The sequence below is a fragment of the Vipera ursinii genome (assembly GCF_947247035.1).
Source record: "Vipera ursinii genome assembly, chromosome: 12".
Classification (NCBI taxonomy): Eukaryota; Metazoa; Chordata; class Lepidosauria; order Squamata; family Viperidae; genus Vipera; species Vipera ursinii.
Genome location: NC_139525.1, coordinates 1,380,882 through 1,402,488, shown reverse-complemented (window position 1 = coordinate 1,402,488; position 21,607 = coordinate 1,380,882). Strand labels below are relative to the sequence as shown.

At 48.0% G+C, this 21,607-nt stretch overlaps 1 protein-coding gene across 1 annotated transcript in view; it reads left to right on the top strand.

Moving 5' to 3' along the window:
- Positions 1-18,679, top strand: part of GPC3 (glypican 3) — a gene marked incomplete at both ends in the record, with an annotated part of 63,860 nt that extends 45,181 nt beyond the window's left edge. The window contains 4 exons of the mRNA XM_083372009.1: positions 242-367; positions 1,671-1,791; positions 5,682-5,844; positions 18,513-18,679. Coding sequence (XP_083228135.1) covers positions 242-367; positions 1,671-1,791; positions 5,682-5,844; positions 18,513-18,679 — 577 coding nt within the window. The remainder of the gene's footprint in view (positions 1-241; positions 368-1,670; positions 1,792-5,681; positions 5,845-18,512) is intronic.
- Positions 18,680-21,607: the final 2,928 nt, after the last annotated feature.

Here is a 21,607-nt window from a genome sequence, read left to right as displayed (position 1 = left end):
AACTCCCAGAATTCCCTAGCCAGCATGGCTGGCTAGGTAATTTTGGGAGCTGAAGTCCACCCATCTTAAAGGTTGAAAAACACAGGTCTTCCATTTCAGTTGGAGGAAATGAGCTGTTATTTTAACTCACTCTAATGTAATGCATGATTGGGAAGACCTACAAGGTCCTATGCTTTTGAGTAAAGATAAAACAACTATGTAGCTTTGCTTACAATCTACTTTTGTCTTTTTTTACTTGCAGGGAACTTGTCACCAAGCTGCGGGCTCACAGTGGCTTCTACAGCAGCTTGCCAGAATATATTTGCAGCCACAGTTCCACGGTGCACAACAACACATTTTGCTGGAACGGACATGAAGTGGTGGAAAGGTATCTCCGTTCTCGTCTCCTTCCCCTTCCTTGAATTCCTACAGCTGGCCAAATTTTCATTTTTCAACTGTTCCACCAACCCGCTTTCAAGTGTGTTAAGCACGATGTCCCAGAAGTGGACACAACCACTTGATGAATCCCCAGACTGGCCAATGGCAGATGGACATGGCAATGCTCTGAAGACAAAATGGGGAATTCTGGGAGTTGAAGTCCACATATGGAAACCAATGGACATCAATTGAATCTCAGTTAGGGACATCTGGACCACAATAAAGTGGCAGCAAATATATATAAAACATCCACCTCTGGAGACACTCATTGGATATTTTATGACTTTGGAAATAAAAATTGTAAGGAGAACATTTTAGTTCTGAAAATTTATTTTATTAAAAAAAACTTTAGGTATAAACAATCCAACCTTTGGATGTTGTTGGATGATCAAGAAGCAAATTAATTAAATTTACAAATAGCAAATTGCCAAGTAGCTTTTTTTCACCTCCCTCCCTCCCACTCACCAACGTCTGTGGGTTTCTGGAACTTCAGCAAAGTCTTTCAAGTGATGTTAGTGCAAAAGAAAGAAAAGGAGGCTTAAGGAAAATTGCATACTCTGCTCTTTTCCTTCACTTTTTTGCAGCAAAGAAACAGTTTGTGCTTAGTTTGGGAGGGTGCACAAGTGTGATTGTAGCAGGACACTAAAGCGTGTCCTTTGCCATGCAACAGGGCAGGGACTCCAGCAGATGGCACCAGGAGAATAGCTGCCTGGCCTCAAGACCATGGCCAAGTTCAAAGCTTGCCTCCTCCACCCGCCTCCCTTGCCCACCCCCAGCTTTCGGCAGCACCTTTTATGAATTCTTCAAACCTTTTCAACCCTTTGCTGCATTCCCTTTTTCCCCATTTCCACTCCTCTGACTTCTCCTGTCCTGCCGTCTAAGGTCTTCTTCTCCATGATTTGGAGAAGTTCATGCTCTGCTCTCTTTGTCCACCTGCTGCTGGGCAAATTGGAGGTGCAGGGGAGGCTGCGGATGATGGATTATGAAGTCCAACACAGACTTTGGAAGACCATCCTGGAGTCAAAATATTTTAAGCTGTGCCTGAATGGACACCAGGCCTTCCTAGAGTTCAAGAATTCAGAAAAGATCCAGCTTAACCCCGTGAAGGTCCGTGAAACAATCCAGATTGAAGCTGGCAAGCCGGCTTTGCTTCAGCACCAACTTGGGCAACCCCTGGCACCAGGTTCTGGCTAAGGCAGAGTGAAATGCAGTGGTTTCTTTGTGCCCTGATCTTTCGGGTCTTACCTCTGCAGGTATAGCCACCCGCCCACGAGGAGCGGAGGTCGATCTCAGTTGGGACAGCATGAGGCGAAGGCCAAGGGTCCCGAACCGGTCATTAGCCAGATCATTGACAAGCTGAAGCACATAAACCAGGTGGGTGCTGTTGCCGCCTTCTCTTGGGGGCTGGAGGTGGGATGGGGGAGCTCAGTTGGGGTTAACAATGTCAGGAAGAGGGGGCTGGGGCCGACCATGGGGCTAAGCAGTTGTGGGGGTGTGCCATGCTGATTGCAGGTTAACATGCAAATACTCTATTTGGATTTGAAAACCACTGTTCATGGTTTAGCATCCTGCAGGTTAGTTACTTTTCCTTCCCCCTCCCTCCCTCCCTCCCTCCCTCCCTCCCTCCCTCTTAAACTCCCTTTGAGGACTTCTCCTCCCTTCCCCCATTAATTCACAGGGAGATAGATTCCAGTGAAAAAGTTGAAGCTAAAATATGTGGGGAGCCAAAGAAGACTAGAAGAGATTCAAAATCATCTGGTTTGAACTGAAGCTCTTTCTGCAAGACTAATCTCCAAACGATTTTATTTATGATTATGGCCAGAGTAACCTCTATCTATTACAGATTAAGCTCTCCAGTTTCAGACCCACTTCAGAATAAGAGGCCAGGCATTTCTTTCCAAATTTAGACACCCCTCCCCAATTACCCGCCTTGGAGAAAGCCATTAGAATAACCCTGCAAAGCGATCTGGGGGGAGGGGCAATCCTTGATTCCCTTTCTAAGCGTGAAGAGGGCAGAGGGGGAGAGGCAGGGGAAGGAGGGGGTAAAACGCTGGAGATCAAACGCCCAAACTCCCTAATTTGCAATTCATAAGTCATTTTCGAGGAGGGCTTTGCAGAAGGGATGGAGCTGAGCAGGATGGGGCTGGAGGGGAGCTGGATGGGAGGGAAGTGCCACACCCCCACCCCAGAGGTTACACAGAAATTAAACCTGGAAAATATTTCAAGCCCTCCTTATCGTGACAGATCTTGGATGGGTCAGCCAACCCACCTGTGTCTTTATTTGCAATGTGGGTCCTTCCCTTCCAACTCTGCACATGGCTCTGCCTGAATCCCCCTGGAGAAAATGAACAGGTCCCAAAGTCGGAGCTGTGGGCCTTCAGATGTCCTCCACTTTTGCTCCGTCACCAGCTGCGAAAGGAGCTTCTCTTTCCCCAAACCTGCCCTTCTCTGAATGGTGTCTAATCTTGTGGGTTCAGGTTCTGTGTGTGAGGTTGCCTCCTTTGAGCTGATTGTGGGTTGTTAATTGCCTTACTGCTTGGCAGCCTTTCTCCAAACTTTTAACAGGAGGCCTGTGTGTGTGTGTGTGTGTGTGTGTGTGTGTGTGTGTGTGTGTGGTGGGGAGAGTGACACTCTCTCTCTCTCTCTCTCTCTCTCTCTCTCCAGCTCAGCCACCTTGAGTGGAGGGTTCTGCCTAGTTAGGTCGTTTAATCAACAGTTTGGCACCCCTCTTGGATTTCAAAGGGAGCAGTCCGCAGTCCTCTCTTTGAGGAGCCCACCGCATGTGGGGGCATTTATCAACCTAATGGGAGCATGCCAAAAGTAAACAGAAAAAGGAAATGGGCCCTGGGCATCTTGCAACACACTGGAGCAATTAACCAAATTTGTTTGTTGAGATATCAAGTCAGCTCCCACACGGAGGGCTACTCCGGGCAGCTTCTACATTACCACACTAGTCAAAAAGAGCATGTGCCAATATTATGACCAGGGTCATAGTTTAGGGCTTTAAGGGTTGTGGGCGCTCAGCTATTATGGTTTATTCAATCAATCCTAGTTCTAAAAAACGTGGTGCATGAACTGATCTAGCACGCAACCAGCAGAGCCTTCCCACGTCAGATTGCGTTGTCCCTTTCAGAAAATTAAAATCACAGTTCCCGTGATCACTTGCCAGCTTAGCCAGTAAGGAAGATGGAGAGTTATGCTCCAGAAGTCTGGAGATGTTCAGTTGGCAAAGAGGCAGGGAATTTGCTAGCTGGAGAAGACCCTGACCCCGTTTTTCCCTGAGGTCCTCAGAGGGAGACACAGGAGAAGGAGAAGCAAATGAGCAGAAGATGAGAGGGAACTGGGGGTCTCCTCTGGCTTGTTCTCTTCCACCTCTCAACCCCTCTCCTCCAATTTCCCCTTCATATCTCTGTGTTGTTTTAGCTGGAGAGTCCTTATCAACTTTCCCAACCTCTAAGCTTGATTGATGTCCCAAAGTTCTGGAAAAGTATGCAAAACATCTCCCTGCAGTCCTTGGAATGTCTTTTTTTTTATTAAATTCCTTTCGGTCATGCAGACTCAATTAAAGGAGAGGTTTTATGCCTCAGAAGAATAGAAATATTAATTCAGAGCTATCTAGTTATCTCTGTCTTTCCTCTGACCAATTTCAAACCAAGTCCATCTTTCAGAAGTCTCTTGGTTTCTTTTGAAGTTCTCCTTCATAACTCAACCACTGACTGGCTTGGTTTGATGTTTAGGGTTTGGGCGAGTGGGGAGGGGGCCCTTAGAGCTTACTGAAAAGGCAAACTTGCTTTTCTTATTCCTTGGTGGCTCTCCGGTTGCTATACTTTTTTCTGGAATTAATTGAAGATGACCTCCACTGGGGAAGTTGCCCTTAATATGAAGCTGGGGTCACATGTTGCACTGAGCGTAAATCTTACATGCCTGGATTCCCCCCCCCCCCCCCGTGGCTTGTAAACCATGGTGCTGAAATTTGCAACCTAGGCGAACCAGAGCCTGTACACATAGTTAAAAGCTAATTATAGCAAGCCCCTTGTCAATGGTGGCCTGCAAGCCATGATTTGGCTTAATGTGATAGTGACTGAATCCAGCAACATGTTTCATTCAGCAAACCCTGGTTAAACAAGATGGACTTTGACACTGTTGAGTGTAGCGTAGACATTCAGACATTTTCTGGCCAATTTCCAACCAGTTGTTCTGCCGTCCACCGTGTCCTATGCTCAGAGGCAGGTGCCACCTGGCAAATGTCACAGATCCAGCGTGCCTAAACTCACTTGGAATCGCAGGTGTTGCCATGTCTTGAATTGGATTGGGAGAAAGGGGAGTTGTCACCTCCATCTAAAAGGAGGACGTGGATGTGGAGAAGGCTGTGTGCATTCTGTGCCATGACACACAAAAGCCCTGCCTGAACATGGCTGACTTGCTTCTGAGTTGTGTTGTCTGCCTCTCTCCACCATTTCGGTTTGGCAAGGGGAGGAGGAGGAGGCTGGCTTTGCCACTTAAACTCCTGCAGCTGCGTAAATGGTCATTAAACTAACACCTGCTTATTGTGCCACTCTGCATGCGGACTCTGGCCTCCTCCGGGTCCCGCCTCGCCCCACAGAAGGAGGCTCAGTCCAGACGGCAGCTCCCTCCCTCAGCAGTGACGGAAAGTCAGAGAAGCCGTCAGATGTGGGTCTGTGTGGGAAGAGAGGAATCCAAGTGGTTGTTGCAGAGGAGCTGGGTGTCGTCTGTGGGTCCAGTTCTTCTCTAAGTGAGAACAGCCAGTTTGGTTTAGAGTAGGGGTCTGCAACCTTGACAACTTTAAGACTCGTGGACTTCAGCTCCCAGAATTCCTCAGCCAGCTATGCTGGGAGCTGAAGTCCACGAGTCTTAAAGTTGTCAAGTTTGCAGATCCCTGCTCTAGAGGTTAAGGCACCAGGCTAGAAAGTGGGAGACGAGCTGGCTGGGTGACCTTGGGCCAGTCCCTCTCACTCCATCCGTCCTACCTCACAAGGCTATTGTGGGGAAAGTAGGAAGAGGAAGTTCTGTAGGATATGTTTGCCGCCTCGAGCTATTTGTAAAACTAATAAAGGTGGGATACAAAAAGAAAAAAAGAAAAATTAAAATTAGAAACATCTTATCTCCGCTGGTGTTATGGAACATTTAATGAGAAAAACGAATCCAGGAGGGTTCTGAATCTCACCCTGTGACTGGTTCAGACCCGCGGAGCGGCGTCCCGCACCTTCTTGAACCCAGTTCCCGCTTGATGTCTCTCCTTCCAGCTGCTCAAGGGCATGGCTGCCTCTCGCCGGAGAAATCTGGACCGTCCTGAAGAGGAGGAGGGGGACGAGAGTGGGGATTGCGATGACGAGGATGCCTGCAGTGAGGCCGCGGTTTCTGGAAACGGCGAATTAAAAGTGAAGAATCAACTCAGGTTTCTGGCAGGTAATGGGGAGCTGGAGCTGTGCTGTGGCAGCCACAATTGGATGGCAGGCAGACCTCAAATTACGACCGCAGCTGGGAGCGGCATCTCGGCCGTAAGTCCTTGCAGTTGTAAGTTGAAGCACTACATGACTGGACTTGGTTTATGGCCGTTTTTAGGAGGGAGTCAATAAGCAAGTCCCCAGGTTGTTAAGAGAAACATGTGGCCGTAAGTGTGATGCAAAACTTGGAGAGTCCGTCCGAGGCCACCATTGCAAAAAGGGTGAAAGAAGCAGGTGGACGGCAGGTACGGATGGGGGGAACAATAGCATCCAAGCATTTAAGCTACAGATTTGAATTTCTGCTCTTTCCACCACATCTGACATGTTTGGAGCGTCTGCTGTGGCAGCTAGCTTGATTTTCTTCAGAACCAGATATCCCTCTTAGTGGCCTATTTTGGGAAAGGACTGTTGGGAAAAACTATTTACCAAAAATATAGCAAGAGTTTCCAAGAAATTGGAGTCCTTCCTTCCTTCCTCCCTCCCTCCCTCCCTCCCTCCCTCCCTCTTTCTTTCTTTCTTTCTTTCTTTCTTTCTTTCTTTCTTTCTTTCTTTCTTTCTTTCTTTCTTTCTTTCTTTCTTTCTTTCTTTCTTTCTTTCCCTGGCTTCACACAGGTTGCAAAAGCTTCGATATTGGGCTACGCCTTCCCTTTGGGCTCAAAAACTCTAGTTGCCCATCTCTCTTGACCAAAAGCAACTGAACCTGGAAAGAATCAGTCCTGGAGCTTTCAAGTTTAAAGAGGAAGAATATAAAATGTTTAAAATGAGTCCAGATGCTTCCATAAATCCTCTCCCCTTGATCTGCCACCATTAAAGGTAAAGGTAAAGGTTCCCCGCACACGCATGCTAGTCGTTTCCAACTCTAGGGGCCGGTGCTCATCTCCGTTTCAAAGCCGAAGAGCCAGCGCTTGTCTGAGGACGTCTCCGTGGTCATGTGGCCGGCATGACTAGATGCCAAAGGCGCACGGAACGCTGTTACCTTCCCACCGGAGTGGTCCCTATTTTTCTACTTGCATTTTTACGTGCTTTCGAACTGCTAGGTTGGCAGAAGCTGGGACGAGTAACAGGCGCTCACTCTGTTACGCGGCACTCGGGATTCGACCCGCCAAACTGCCGACCTTCTGATCGACAAGCTCAGCATCCTAACCCACTGAGCCACCACATCCCCTCTGCCACCATTACCTGGCATCTAATGAGTGGAAGCAGGAGGGCACTGCCTGCTGGAGTCTCTTGTGTCTGAGTGTGAGGGTGCACACGTGTGCGCCCACGCAGGCCTGCCCACTCTTATTCCGCAAATCAAACACTCGGGTGATGAAAGACGCAGGGAAGCCAGAGTGGGTATCACCTTCCTTGGCCTGAGAACCGGGCTGGAAGAGGAGACCCCCGTGGGCTTCATAAGGAGGGCTCTTACCCAGCCTCTGAAGACCAGGACAGCACGAAGCGTGATTCGATCTCATGACATTTTCTTTCTTAATGAGCTGCAGCTGCGGGAAGAAGAGCTGGCCAGCTGGGGTTGAGCCCCTTTTCGGTTATTTGGATTTCTCAAGCCCCTCCCCCCCCCCATGAGACAGGAAGGCGAGGGAAATCGAAGGCTTTTGGGGGTCGTGGAAGAGGAGTTTGGAAATCATCTCTCATCTCGGCTGCTCTGCTCTGAATTAGCAGCCTCCCCTCCCTGCAGTCAATTAGCGGGGGGGGGGGGGAAAGGCTTTCTGGACCCGGTAGTGGGTTGGGCAGGCCGGCAGAACAACCGTTGTGGTGGCTCAGTGGAGAACGTGGTTCGGGGGAGAACGTGGCTGGTGACAGCTTGGAGGCACAAGGCTGTCCATATTATTCTGGGGGTTGTGTAAGGAATAGGGCCGAAATGATACAGAGACCGCTTGTTAGTCAAGAGAGGATTTAGAAAGTTACGTGTGCGAATTTCCATGCTTTTCTTCAGCTGCCTTGGATGGTTGGGACATTCAGCAAAAGGAAGAAAGGAGGGAAGGAAGGGAGGGAGGGAGGGAGGGAGGGAGGGAGGGAAGGAGGAAAAGGGGGGGAGGAAGGACAGTGAATGAGAGAAAGGAAGGATTCTAGTCCTCATTGTTCTAAGCAAAAGGACATGCGGGAGAGAGTGAAGACAAGAGAAGAGACGAGAAGGCAGAAAACAAGGGTTTAAGCCACGTTCTCAGCATACTTCAGGATCCTGGGGGGATCTTATCGTATTTGCCTTTTAAGATACCAATTTATCTATTGCAAATTTCAGGGCAGTCAACAACAAAACAAACATGCAAAAAAAATCAATTAAAAATTGATTTATAGCACTAAAAAGGGCGGGCAGGCAGACCCAAAAGATGAGACTAGAATAATAAGAATTCTTGGTGCCTAATTAGTAGCTGAAGAAATCTTGCCTGAGATTCTCCTTGGCCAGGCAGTTCCGCCCCTGAAGTGTCCTGGCCCCGAACGCCTTTTCTCCAGCCCCCCCCCCCCCCCCCGCCCACATCCCTGGGTAGCCCTGGGGAGAGGAACAGCAGCTCTGCTATTGGGGCTTCTCTTGGGCCACGGGGATCAACGCGTGTAGCGGAGGATCCTGAATACAGAACAGTCACAGAACTGCTGCTTCTTGCAATGACAAAGATAAATAAATTTGCAGGCTAGAGCCCTGTTGGTGCCTTTGTTGTGGGGAGGGAACAAGGCAGGAAATCCTGAATTAACCCAATGACTGGAGCATTGTTTCCGTCCCTGCTTACAAGAGAGAGCACGTTTCCAGGCAGACTTTTAGCCTGTCGGAAAGGATTGTGTTTATAGCCAACACAGTTCCAGTGTGATTCTTCAGCACTTGGGTTGCTATCGCTCATCCCGGTTGTGTCGATTAGGTCCGATGCCAAATCTGGAGGGCTTGTGTGGGGCCTGCTTACAATCTGGAGATTCCTCCTGCTTTGCTCTGGAGACTCCCGTGTGACAAGACAGGCAGGTGGTTCGTGGTGGGAGGGGCAGGAAGAGAGGGAGAGGGAGAGGAGGAGAAGAGGAAGAGAAAGAAGAAGAGGAGGAGGAGGAGGAAAGGAAAAGAAGGAAGAAGAGAGGAGGAGGAAGATACGGGCACGGCAAACATGCCTGGTGGCCACAGTTTAGAATCTGAAGCGCCGATGCTTCGAGTTGGAAGCGACTGTTCGAATCAGTTCAGAAGCCCCTTTGAGCCTCCGAGAGCCCCCTTTTCACGTCTGGAGGATTCCTGGAAGGGTCAGAGCCAGCTTCAGACTGGAAGATGGTTCTGCAGAAGAGAAGGCCGGGCAGAGGGATGGATCTGGAAGCCGTGCTTTACGCTCTGGTCTCGCTGGAGATGGTTCCCCTCCCCTGCTGTTCCTTATTTTCAAAGATGTTTCAGTATCGAAAACGTTGACTTCTGCTCCGAGGTCATTCGTCTGCACAGGATTCCCGTGGGTGGGTGGGTGGGTGGGAACGGCCTTCCCTCTCCCCTTCCTCTTCTCCATCTTCCCTGCCAGCAACTTTTGTTCCCACAGCTATAATTTCACTTTGCCAAATGAAAAGCAGCCCATCGATCCAGAAATACATGTGTAGCTGGCTGAGTTTTGTTTCCTGCTTTTGTGTCCCCATACCAGAAGTCTCTAACCGGGCACTCTTCAAAGTGGCTTTTTTTGCACCCTCGGAGGGCGAGTCACGTTGACCAGGTGGAGCCACAGCCTTCCCCACTGTTGCAGGAGTCAGGGGCTCCTAAGTGGCGCATTAGTTTCCCTGGACCATCCTTAGTTAAAAGGAACAAAAAGTGGTCAGAAGCAAGAGAAACGCTGCACAGGTAGTCCTCAGCTTACAACTGGCTGCTTACCAACTGTTTGGAGTCACAATGGACGCCCCAAAAGTCATTTACAGCCCAGCTTCAAAGTTCCGAGAGCCTCACACGATTCCATTTGGGGTGTTTGGCACCCAGCTCCCCTTTGCAGCTTTTTACAGCCTCCTGCTGTTGTGCGACCACTGTTTGTGATGTTGTTTAGCAAAAACTGGTGTTTATTTCTGGTTTTCAGCAAAAAAAAAATCCATTGGGTAGAATAGGTTCACTCAGTGACCACTGTATTTGCTTAACAACCGCCACCACAATAAAATACCCGGGTGTGGCCACCTGGTGACCTGCTTAACACTTGGCATGAGCTACTGTTGAAGTTCTGGGCTCAATTATGGTCTTAAGTTGAGGACTACCTGTCCTATCAGACCCATAACGATCCTCGGTATAGTGATTTTTTTTAAAAAAAAATAGTTTTAAAAATTGCTTGCAAGGTTTTATTAAAAACAATCATTGGCCAGATTTAAATATTTGCTTTACTGTTTTATGTCACCGTGTGCCTTTGTATATGGCTGGATGGCCTTGAAGAGGGCTTCCCATGCTCAGCTGCTTAAAAGTTCAAAATACTTTAGCAGGACCAAAGATTAGTTTTCCTTTTAAAGCGCATAAATCAGTGTCAGCCAGGCATATTTTCCTGAGTTTGCATGGCTACCGGTGAAAAGAGGCTGCTTATTTAAGGAGACCTTAACCAAATGCATCCCCTTTAGGCCTCCCTTTTAAAGCAGCCTTTTTTTTTTTTTTTTTGCTTTGGACCCAATGCCCGGCACACCCTGGTTTGCACCAGGTTTTGGGGGCTCTTCATAGCCTTTTGAATCATGCCCAGGTTGAAATAGCTGGCTGCTTTATGAGATGTCAATTCTACCCCTAACCTGGGAGAGAAGCTGAATGCAAACACCAAATGGATCGACTTCCCCCGAGAACCAAAATCTGGGCCTTCTTGTTCCAAACGTGTTTATACATTTGCTGAAAGGTTTGCTATCTCTCCCCCCCTCTCCCCCCCAGCATGTTTTTTTAAAGGAAGAGGACCTGGCTAGGAAACCGAGACTTCTCCGTCCGCTGGTAAATGTCTTAGAAAAAAAAACACAACTTGCTGCTTTCTTTTCTCTTCCCGTTTTAAGTTTCCCTTGACCACCTCAAGGCTTTGCAGTTTGTTTGCCTTGAAGGCAGAAGCCGTGTTTTTTTTTCGGCCGGGGTTCCCTGCCTTGGAAGTGGCTTTAAGCAATTCCATGCCTGGTTGTCGGAATTGGATGGCGAGGGTCCAATTCGGTCCCCTTTTCCCGGCCTTTTACTTGCTTTGAAAATGGGCTCACAGTGTGCCTTTTTAAACACACCTTTGCAATCCCTGACCGTTTTAGTTTTGATTTCACACCCCTGCTTTTAACTCTTGACAGTTTCTTACTGTGGTCCACCAGCAATTAGGGCTAGTAGGAAGGTTAATTGAAAGTGGTTTCAATTTGGGATGCAGAGACCTCTGGACATAGGGTTTTTTTCCCTGCAAAGTATTTTCAACCTGAACAGCTCAGGGTTCTGTATTTTGACACATGGCCATCGCTAGGACTGACTCCTGTTAATTTCTCTCACTCTCTTATTTATCTATTCTCTTATATATATTAATATATTCTCTTATTTATGCTCAGTTCTCTGTTGCTTTTTGCATCTGTGAAATGTAAAATTGAAGAACACTGCAAGAATAGCCAACATTTTTGAGCATGGGCCCAGCTCTTCCCAACGTCTCCGGATAGGCTGAAGTACAATTACCATATTCCACTGCTGGCTTGGAATCATGGCAGCATGAAGACCCCCTCCGTTGATTCTGCCCCCGCCCCACGTTCTTTGCTCCTGGGCCCCACCTGTACATATCCACTCCCTTGTGGCCTCTGCCTGGTTCCTCTCTCGGGACCAGGCCAGTCCCAAGGATTCAGCCAGCCAGCGGTTCAGGTGTGAAAGACCTGCGCTTTCCAGCAGCTGTTGCCGAAGGATGTTTTCGGGAGGTGTTTTTTCCTGCTTCTGTTTGCAATTCCCCAAGTGCTCCAGTGGGACGTGAGCAGTTATTTGGGGGAAGTTAGTAATATCCTTCCTGCAGCATCGTTTGGTGTTCCCCTCCCGGCGGCTTCAGGTGCCTTTGTTTGCTCCTCCAGTCGACCCTGGATTTTATATCTGGGAGTGTCCTGGATCTCTGGTTAGAGGACGTTCGCATTGCACAAAACTCAGTTAAGCCACAGAAATGTTGCCATGTTGCTCTCTTCCCCTTTTCAGGTGTGTGTGTGTGTGTGCACACACACGTGTCAGCCTTAAGAAAGCAAAAATTCTTCCCACACCGATTCCACTGCTCTGAACTAATTAGTCATTGCTGAAGCTGGTGATGCTACTCCTTTTCATTACCCAAAAATAGATTTTTAAATTTTTTTTACTATTGCTTTCACTCTGATTAAGATTCTCACTACCTCCCCCCAAAAAACTTTCCTTTTGTTTTTGCTTTTGCTTTTATCATGATTAAAAGACTCATTACCAAAACAAAACAAAAAAATCCTAAACCGCTTTATAGTAATTATAAAATCTTTCTAAAATGAATGCAGGCTAAAACACATGTCTGTCTGTTGGTGTATCTATCTATCTATCTATCTATCTATCTATCTATCTATCTATCTATCTATCTATCTATCTATCCATCCATCCATCCATCTCTCATCCTCCCTCCCTCTCTTCATATATACAGTATATTGAAATATATATTGATATGTTTTGATATAGTAAACCAGGATGGTCTGCAAATCTGGCTTAGTGTTGCATCCCTTTGTGTTCTGGGCACCTTGCCTCTCTCGCGGGGTTTTTGCAGTGGTTCCTGGCGGCAGCTGCTAATGGCCGAACTTGGAATGGAGTTCAGTTGGGATGCGAAGCTTCTTGCCTCTTCTACGCCTACAGTCTCCGGCCTTCCTTCTTTCCAAATAAGAACACAATAAGAACACAACATCCTTTAAAAAAAAAAGGAAACATGGAACTGTAAGCTCCCCGGGGCTGGCTGAGCACAGCTGGTTCAGGCTCACGGCTGGCCGGGTGTTTCGGGAGAGAGAAACCTCAGGGTTTCATCCCAAGTGGGACTTCCTGGCTGAACATCGGAAAACCTGGCTTTCCTCCCGAAGGGCAAATGTGACCGCTGTTTCCTCCTTCTCCATTTATGGTTCTTTCTCTCTTGTCCTCCAGCTTCCAGGCTGAGACCTTTCAAGGTGTGGGAATTTTGCTATCTCTGAAAATTCACCTTAACCACAGGTTGGTGCGCCGAGCCAAAGGCTTGTCTGGGGAACCCTCCTGCCATCCCCAAAATGGCCCCCATCACTCTCACCCTCTTTCCCAGCGTTTCTGAAGACCCTTCCCAGGGGTGCAGATGGGGGGGAGGTGTGATGACTCCCTTTGCATCCCCAAAACAGCTGGACGCAGGAAGAAAAAACACGGAAGGCCTGGGACTTTGGGCTTCCTGTCCTTAAGTCCTGCTTGGTCACCGTTGGGACCAGCGAGGGCCCACCTTGAAAGAAACACACTGTGCAAGCCCCCATCTCTACAATCCTGCCTGTGTGTGCAGGTTGTCCTCAACGTATGACCACAGCGGGACCCTAATTTCCATTGCTAAGCAAGGCAGTTGTTAAATGAAGCACGGCAGATTTTACAGACTTCTTTTGCCCAAGTATTTCCTGTGGCCGAGTGGGGCCCTGAACTCGGTGCTCCCTGATCTGGCGCCTGATTGTCTTCCAGATCCTTTCGCTGATGTGGAGGATGTGGAACAAAGGTCCGTGTGGGGACCCTCTCCTAAACGAGCCCTTTGCTGGAGCCTTGTCTTTTACCCTTGCTGGGGAGTGGTACTTTTTAAAGGAAGGGACGGCCTGTAAACAGAACGAAATTCTGACACAAGATCATGGATAAGACAAGACTACAAGGCCCCATTTCCTTTTCTGAAAGCTCTCTCTTTTCATGCTCGGCATAATGGACTTACTACGTGCCCCGCTGCCTATGGGAAGACCCCTTTCACCCAGAGCCCAGGCCTGGCTGTGCTCCGCATCCCGCTTCTTTGTCTCCTCGCTGGGAGAAACCCACGTTATTTGGGGTTTAAAATAACAGCCACCCCGAGGAGGAATAACTAAGCCCCTTTCATTCAAGGATCTGTACATTAATTCACCGGTCAAAGTTTGTGTTGGCTGCAACATCTCAGCGATGGAGTTAGGTAAGAATGAAAACCAAGATTGTGCCAGGCATAAAAAGCCTCCTTCCCCCCCCCAACCAAAAGGCCATTAATAAATTCCAGAGGATGAAGGCTTGGAATGGGGACATTGAAAGGAACTGGGCTAATTTGGAGCATTCAGATGGACCCCAGAGAAATTCCCAGACTGAAAACCTGAAAGTGTGCATCTACTTTAAAAATCAATCAATCAAACACACAAAACAAAAAACGAGTAAGGAATATTACTTAGAGACACACCAATGCAGCCTTGAAAGAAAGTGTTCAACATGGTAAATCACAAATAAGCTTTACTGCACGGAGTGGTTTCTTCCTTTTCACTGGGGGTTTTCAAATGGAAGCTGGCAATATTGGGCATGGTAGAACGACTGCTGTAGTGTGCACGGGGTTGGACTTGAAGGCCTCTTTGGTCCCTTCTTCCAACTGTGATTCTAGGATGTGAATCACAATACTCTCTCGACTTCCTACTGTCAAAATTCAGTCCTTGGAATTGTTATGCAGTTGTTCCTGGATGTATTTTTTTTCCCTTCCAGTTCTTTGTTCTTTTGTGTATTGTTTAGCCCATGTCCACCTGGATTTTAAGATTCCTTTGCAGCTTAAAGGCCATTAATTGTTAATACTAACCCTGTTAATAAGAGGCTGGCTTTGTTCCAGACAGCATGCGTAGAATGAGGATTATAAGGTGTTCGGTCCTTAGCGTCATGTCCTTACAAATATAAGGAAGGAAACGCTGTGTGCAATTATAATATGCCTAAAATAATTTTGAATTCAGCAGCACACCTTTTGCGCTGTGCAATCTTTGTATTGTGGAGATCTTATGAAAGGGCTATATTATATCTTAGCAGAGGAGAATATTTTGAAGTCACCTTGGCTATTCCAATTATCTCTGTGCTTGCGTAGAGCGTTTTTATCCCTTTATGCTCAGTTTAATCGGAAAGTTAGTCTTGCAATTAAGCAGCGTCCTCAAGTCAGGTTGAGCTACTCTTCCTAACTTGTGAACTGGGAGTGATGGGAGATGTAGTCCAAAGCCCTGGATGGCACCTGTTGGAAAAGCTGCCTTCCGTCTCTAGAACTGCTGTTGAGTTACAGATCACATTCTCTGTAGGGTTAAACTCAAGTTCTGATATAGGTTGACTCGGCTTTGGTGCCTTTTGGACGAGTAGCTCTGCAGGTCAAGACGAAGTGAATTTGTCCCCTTTCATTTCTCCCCCCCCCATGGATTTTATTCCATCTCATTTTTGCTTGCCTTTTACCCATTTTTAAAGTTTGCACAAAAACCAGGCTGTGCTTTGGCCTCGCCAGTGGTCGTTTCTCACCCCTGTGAACTTACCTAAGTTGGCGAACTCATCTGGCCAGAGAGGTGTGTTTGCACCCGTGACCGGTTTGCAAAACAGCCTGGCCAAATTCTGAAAAAAGCAGGAATGCCAGAGATCTCCTGCAATAAGCAGGAGGGTGGCTTTGCCAGGAACCGGCAGCGAGGAACAGAGCCGGAGAGCGCCTGATGTCTTCCTTCACCATGGCAATCTCTCTGGTGGCTGCTACTTCTCAAAGGGGTCCAGGACACAGAGTGAATTGGGGGAGGCACACAGCACAGCCTGTTCCCGCGGAAGAGAAGCAGAGTCTGTGTTGGGAAAAGCAAAGTTCCTGTGCGGACTGTGGCCAAGAGTTGAGGCATGACAGGGTTTCTCCTGAGGGCCACCCGCTTCTGAAGGCCAAGGAGAGATACTCAAGATGAATAGATCTGTCCACTTGGAGGGCCAAAGGAAATTAATCCTCCTTATTTAGCCTTTCCAGGTGTCCTTGCAAAATGGAAGGGGGCCCCTTCCTGTTTCCTACACTGACCTCTGCATTGCCACCTTCATTCTTGGTGAGATGGACCTGGAGTCACTCCTCGGATGGCCTTCTGCTTTTTCATCCACTATTGTGAAACTCTGGACCATCACTTATGAACTGGTGTCCATCCATGCCTCGAGTTCCCGAGAGAGCTCCAGCAACGAAAGCTCAACCCAAGGGGCTCGTTCGCCTCCATCCTTTATGCTGTGTCCTCCTATGGGGAGGAACAGAAGCTGCTGGACATCAGCCCTGAGGGCACCTGCTGGACCATGCCTGTTCAGACAAAGGGTTCTCAGCAGATGTTTGTTGGTGCCAGCCTCAGTTTTCTTTCTGGGTTCTCCAAGGATTGGCTTCTTGCCAGCTCAGCACTGCCTGGTTTCTTCAAAGGCCTCCTGTGGTTCAGATGAAAGATCTCTGGATCAAAAATGGACTTTGGAAGGCACCAAATGGCAGATCATTGGGGGATTGGGGAAGCCCTTGGAGGAAGCAGTCAGGACAGTTGCACTTCCAACACGGAGGTCTCATTCTGTGGATTAAAATCACTAGTTGCCTATTGGCTACAGCTCCAATGGATGGTTGGCTCTCAAAAGTTGGACTTGTTATGACTTCCAGGACCTTCCAGGAACAAAGGCAGCTCGGAAGGGCTTCTCTCTGACAAACTTCTGTGGGGGCATAGCTCAAGTAGTCTTTCCCTGGTGGGATGCTCTCCCCCTCTTCCTTTGTTGACATGGAAATGGAAGACGCATATTTGCAGGTTTACAGCTTCAATAGCTCTCATTCTTCTTGCATGTTGGAGCAAGCACGGAAGACTCTGGGTGTGTGTCACGCTGCTGTATGAAAAAAGAAAAAAAATGCAGATCAGAAGACGTGTATCAGCAATTCAACACTCCGTGGTGGATTTTACCACCCACCCTACCCAAAAAAAAAAAAAAAAAGAAAGAAGGAAAGAAAGAAAGAAAAAAAAAAAAACACCCAAATCTCCTTCCTCCTGCTTGGCGGGGCAGAGGGAAGGGAAAACACCCTCTGATCGGCCACCGAGGAGCAGAGCTAAATTTACTCCCCGTGTCAGCTGATTATCTAAGCTGGAGCCCAAAAGGCAGGGCTGGGAGCATGAATTCGCCCTTTCCCATCTTTGGGAAGAGCCTCATTCTCTTGGGACTGACCTGGATGGGCTTCAGGACCCACGTTGGCGTTGCTTGCACGAGCTGCGGAGGAGATCTGGTGGGGTTGATGGGCGACTGGCCTGATAGCAGGACAGATTCCCTTCAGCTGCCCAGCCAGGCTCTGTAGCGACGGGGGCTGCTTGTCTCTTGAATGGTGCCCCGTGCGAACTTTGCCTGGCTGAAAAGCAGAGCCCAACAGAAAGGTTTGTCCTGCTCCCTTCTTCTCTCTCCGCCCGACCTCGTTCTCCACTGGAGCCCGTCTGTAGAACAGAAGCCTCTGGCCTTTTCGATCTGGTGACCTAGACAGGTGTGGGTCTACAGTCCCCATCATCCCCTGCCACCAGGAGGAAAGCTAGAATGAACATTTCCTGGCTTCCTTTTGGAAAGTTAACCGAGACGGTCCCAGAAGAAGGAAAACTCTGCTGTGGGAAACTTTTAAGGCACGTGTGGGCTTTGTAAGCAAGCATCTTGCTGGATCAGAGCAGGTGTTCCCCTTTCTGTGTGGAAAGGGGAACACCTGGGTGCCTGTGGGAATCTCTTCAGAGGGACGGGAAAACGGGAGCTCTTTCGGTGTCTTGACTGGCCACTGACAGATGTTTTTGCCAGCTCCATCCGTTGTACTAATAAAGGAGAATATTTGTAGCTCAGGTTTGAAACGAGGGTTCCTTGGTGCTCTCTGAGCTCGCGTGCTTTCCTTGCAGTCGTTTCGTGACCCACACCAGGTAACATCATCCGTGTCAGTGAAGTGTTGACTAGCACTGATGATGGTACCTAGTTTGGGTCATGGTCATGAAACGTCTGCAAGAAAACAAGCAAGCACCAAGGAGCCCTCCATCCATTCTGTTGGATTAGAATGTTGCACAAATCCAGCCGCCCAGGGGTTAAAAAAAGGTCAAGGTTCCCCCGCACATGCGTGCTAGTCGTTTCCGACTCTAGGGGCCGGTGCTCATCTCCGTTTCAAAGCCGAAGAGCCAGCGCTTGTCCGAGGACATCTCCGTGGTCATGTGGCCGGCATGACTAGACGCCAAAGGTGCATGGAACACTGTTACCTTCCCACCGGAGTGGTCCCTATTTTTCTACTTGCATTTTTACGTGCTTTCGAACTGCTAGGTTGGCAGAAGCTGGGACCCCATCACTAAGGCTGCTGGGCTCCATTGAAATCCAAGCCTTGTCCAAGCAATGGCCCTTCTTGAATTTGGGGGTCTGGTAGTGCAATGGTATGTGAGAAAGACCGGGGTGGGGGCGGGGGCTTGGGGAGGTGAGATACGGCCAAGGGGTGAGTCAGATAAGGGTCAGCATGTATCCTGGGAAAGGCAAGAAACTCAGAAGGGACCTCCCTAGTTTGTCAGGCTGTGTAGGAGACTGTATGGGAGAATTGTACTTTCATGGCTCTGTTAATGTAGCATTACAATAAAGTAAAATTAACTCACCTGGTTGTGTTTCCTGAATGGTCTACCTAGGAAGGCTGACTGGTAACAGTTTTTCAGACCAACAATTTTACTAAAAGGCATCAACTTTCATAAGCTGAGGCTCTCCTTCTTTGTTACCACTTCTCTTTCTTCTCTCCCTCCTTCTAGAGCTTGCATACGACTTGGACGGCGAAAGTACCCCTTCAAACAGGCAGCTTGTGAATCAGCAGAGCAAAGAGTCAACGGGTCACAATCTCAGTGCCAAGGATCCAGCCCTGAGTTTTCAACTAGCGGGCGCTGTCCTCATATTGTGGCTTTTTCTGATGGCCAAATGACTTGAACTCACCCTTGTCCACAGTCCGGGGTGAATCCATTATCAGTTTGCATTGCGAAAATGCCCTGCAAATCTTTCTTGCCCTTCAGAGGCACTTGAAAAGAACAACTTCAGAAATATGACTTAATTTTTTTAAAGAAAAAAAAAAAACATTTCCTGAAACAAGTTATCTGAGGTCTGGCCAAAAAGACCCAGGGCTTGTATTTTGAAGAATTCTCATTCAATTATTATGACAGGGTTAAAAATAGTCAGACTGTATCACCTATGAATTTTGTAAACATTTTTCCCTCTGCTGTTTAGGATGGCAAAAGCACACAGCATCCTCAGAGAATCAGAATGAGCAAAGTTACTGGATTAAACACCTTCAGACAATTTTTTAAAATTGTTTTGGTCTTGAGATCAAAACCCAACCTGAAGGAAACCGTTCCAAAACAGGAAATGGCTCTGCAGCCTGCAAATTTTGCTCTGGAATCGCATTGGCCATTGTATTAATATTGGTGGCAAACCTGACTTCAAGGTGGCCATTTGAATTGACTTAACACTGGATTGTTGTTACGAATGAGCTGTGTATTCATTTTTTAAAAGCTAGCCAATTTTAGACAGGCTCTCCACGGCAGAAGTGCCCATGATTTTTTAGACAGGGCTAATGCGAGTCCCCAGGTGTGGCTGATGTGAGCACGGCAGAGAATACGCCGTTGCAGAGCAATTGTCCAGCTTCAGAAGATGCTCAGATGTTTTCCAGAAAGTCAACAGGATCAAGCATGCTTTCCTATTTTTTTTTTTAAAAAAACCTATTCTGTATCACTTTGTCTGTTAATAGATTGTGTTCTGAGCCTGTCTGTTGAGCATGGAAAAATGGGAATCTCTCAGAGACTCCTACAGCCTCTTTTTGGCTGCTCTGGAGATTTTTTTTCCTTTTCTTTTTTAGACTCTAATTTGCATCGGAAATATGAAGAGCTGGGAACAGAGAGGAACTGTTTTTTCTTCTTCTTTTAAAAATAAATAGGTCCTACCATCAGTCGGAGGCTGTTGATCACATGCTTGGCTATCTTGCATTTGAGTGTGTGTGTCTTTGTGTTTGCACATGTACCTCTGCCTGTGAGAGGAGGAAATAGCTGTTTTTGAAACTTATGGAGTAAGCGCAGCATTATCACCGTGAGTTTTTCTTTTTCCAACGCAGGTTCTGCATTTTACCTCCTGTTTAGAAGTATATCCACACTGGCACAAGCACACAGAGATGCATGCACACACACGCGCGCGCTCACATTTACTTATCTGGGTAATTACTAATCCTCTTTGCAAGCAACAAAGCCATTGATTACTTTAGACAGAACAAGAAATGGGAGTCATTATTCCTTATTATAAACCGGTCCTAAAGCAGCCCTCGCAGCCAAAATCCTGAGCATGCAAACAAAGGCCTGCATTTTGTCAGCGTCCAAGTATATTATTAAAAGGAAAAAAAGAAAAATCAACTCCCCGTGAACAGACACCAGAGAAATTGTTTAATTAGGGCCATTAAAACCACAGCGATGTGCCTTAACGGAGTGACCTTCCTCTTGGTGCAAAATGGTCTTTGAGGTGCATCTACAGGCAAGGAAGCCTGGCTGGCTCTTGCCCTTGGAGGGGGGGGCTAAGTGCTGTCAAGCCCGTGGCCCCCTCCCCAGAGAAGAAAGCCTCCATCTGGACTGCATTTTGAAGCAAATGCCGAGCGTTCTTGTATTAATTTCAGCTTTCTGCCAAATGCATTCCTTGGGGAAGAGCAGATGCGGAAAAGTCAGAGAAGCAGATGAAGGAGTGGAGACATGCCGGGTGGGGTGTGGGGGGGGGGCTCTGTACCACTCAGAGGAAATGCTACCGAGGTCTTTCTGGAATTCCCACACACTTGGGTGGCTTTTCCCAGTCTTGATGGAAAGGCCGCTTTGGAAGAGCAAAGCTGGTGAGATCCTTCAGTGGCGGAGCTGGCCTCTCTCTCACATCCAGCCCAGCTCTGGTTTGCTGGCCTTGGTGGGCAAATGATAAACAAACAAAGCTGGCTGGCTCTGAGGCGCCCACAAGCTCTCTCCCAAGGTACTTTCTCCAAAAGGCACCTGGACTTTCTCGGTTTTTCTCCTTGACAACGTTTCAGTTCTCATCCAAGAACTTCAGACCTGAGGAAGCTTCTTGGATGAGAAGTGAAACGTTTCCGAAAACTCCAGTTGCCTTTTGGGAAAAGCACCTTTGGGACAACCAGGACCTGGAGGACTGAGGAGCTCCTTAGACCAGCGTTTCCCAACCTTAGGAACTTGAAGATGCGTGGACTTCAACTCCCAGAATTCCCCAGCCAGCATAGCTGGCTGGGGAATTCTGGGAGTTGAAGTCCACGCATCTTCAAGTTCCTAAGGTTGGAAAACGCTGCCTTAGACAACCCAGGGTGAAATGTTGTTTGTCAACCCAGCCGATTCGGGGATCAAAGTTTCTTCTCCTTGATATCTTCTCTGTATCGAGATGTCCACCATCTGAGGTGAGGTTGAGGTGGAAACGTCCTGGGCACGTCCTCAGGAGAGGGCTGTGGAACTGCTGTGGAAAGCAAGTGGTAGCGGGCCAACCTGCTCAGTGGGTCCCTTGGCTTGCTCTTCAGCCCCAAACAGCTACTACCACTTTGGGGTGGGGGCCTAAGGTCTCCACGGGGTGTGTGTGTGGGTCAGCCTAGAACAACAATGGGCAATTGCACTCTCCTGTCAGGTTCCAGTGGTGAATTTTACCCAGTTTTCACCACGGACAAGACCATTTTTAAGGAGAGATTGGACATCCATTTGTCCAGAATGTCGCAGGGTCCCCTGCTGGCGTAGAGGATTGGACTAGAAGACCTCTAAGGTTCCTTCCAACTTAAGTATTCTGTTCACCTGTTCACAAGCTCCACCTTGTGTTCGGGGTTCCAAAATGTTTTTCC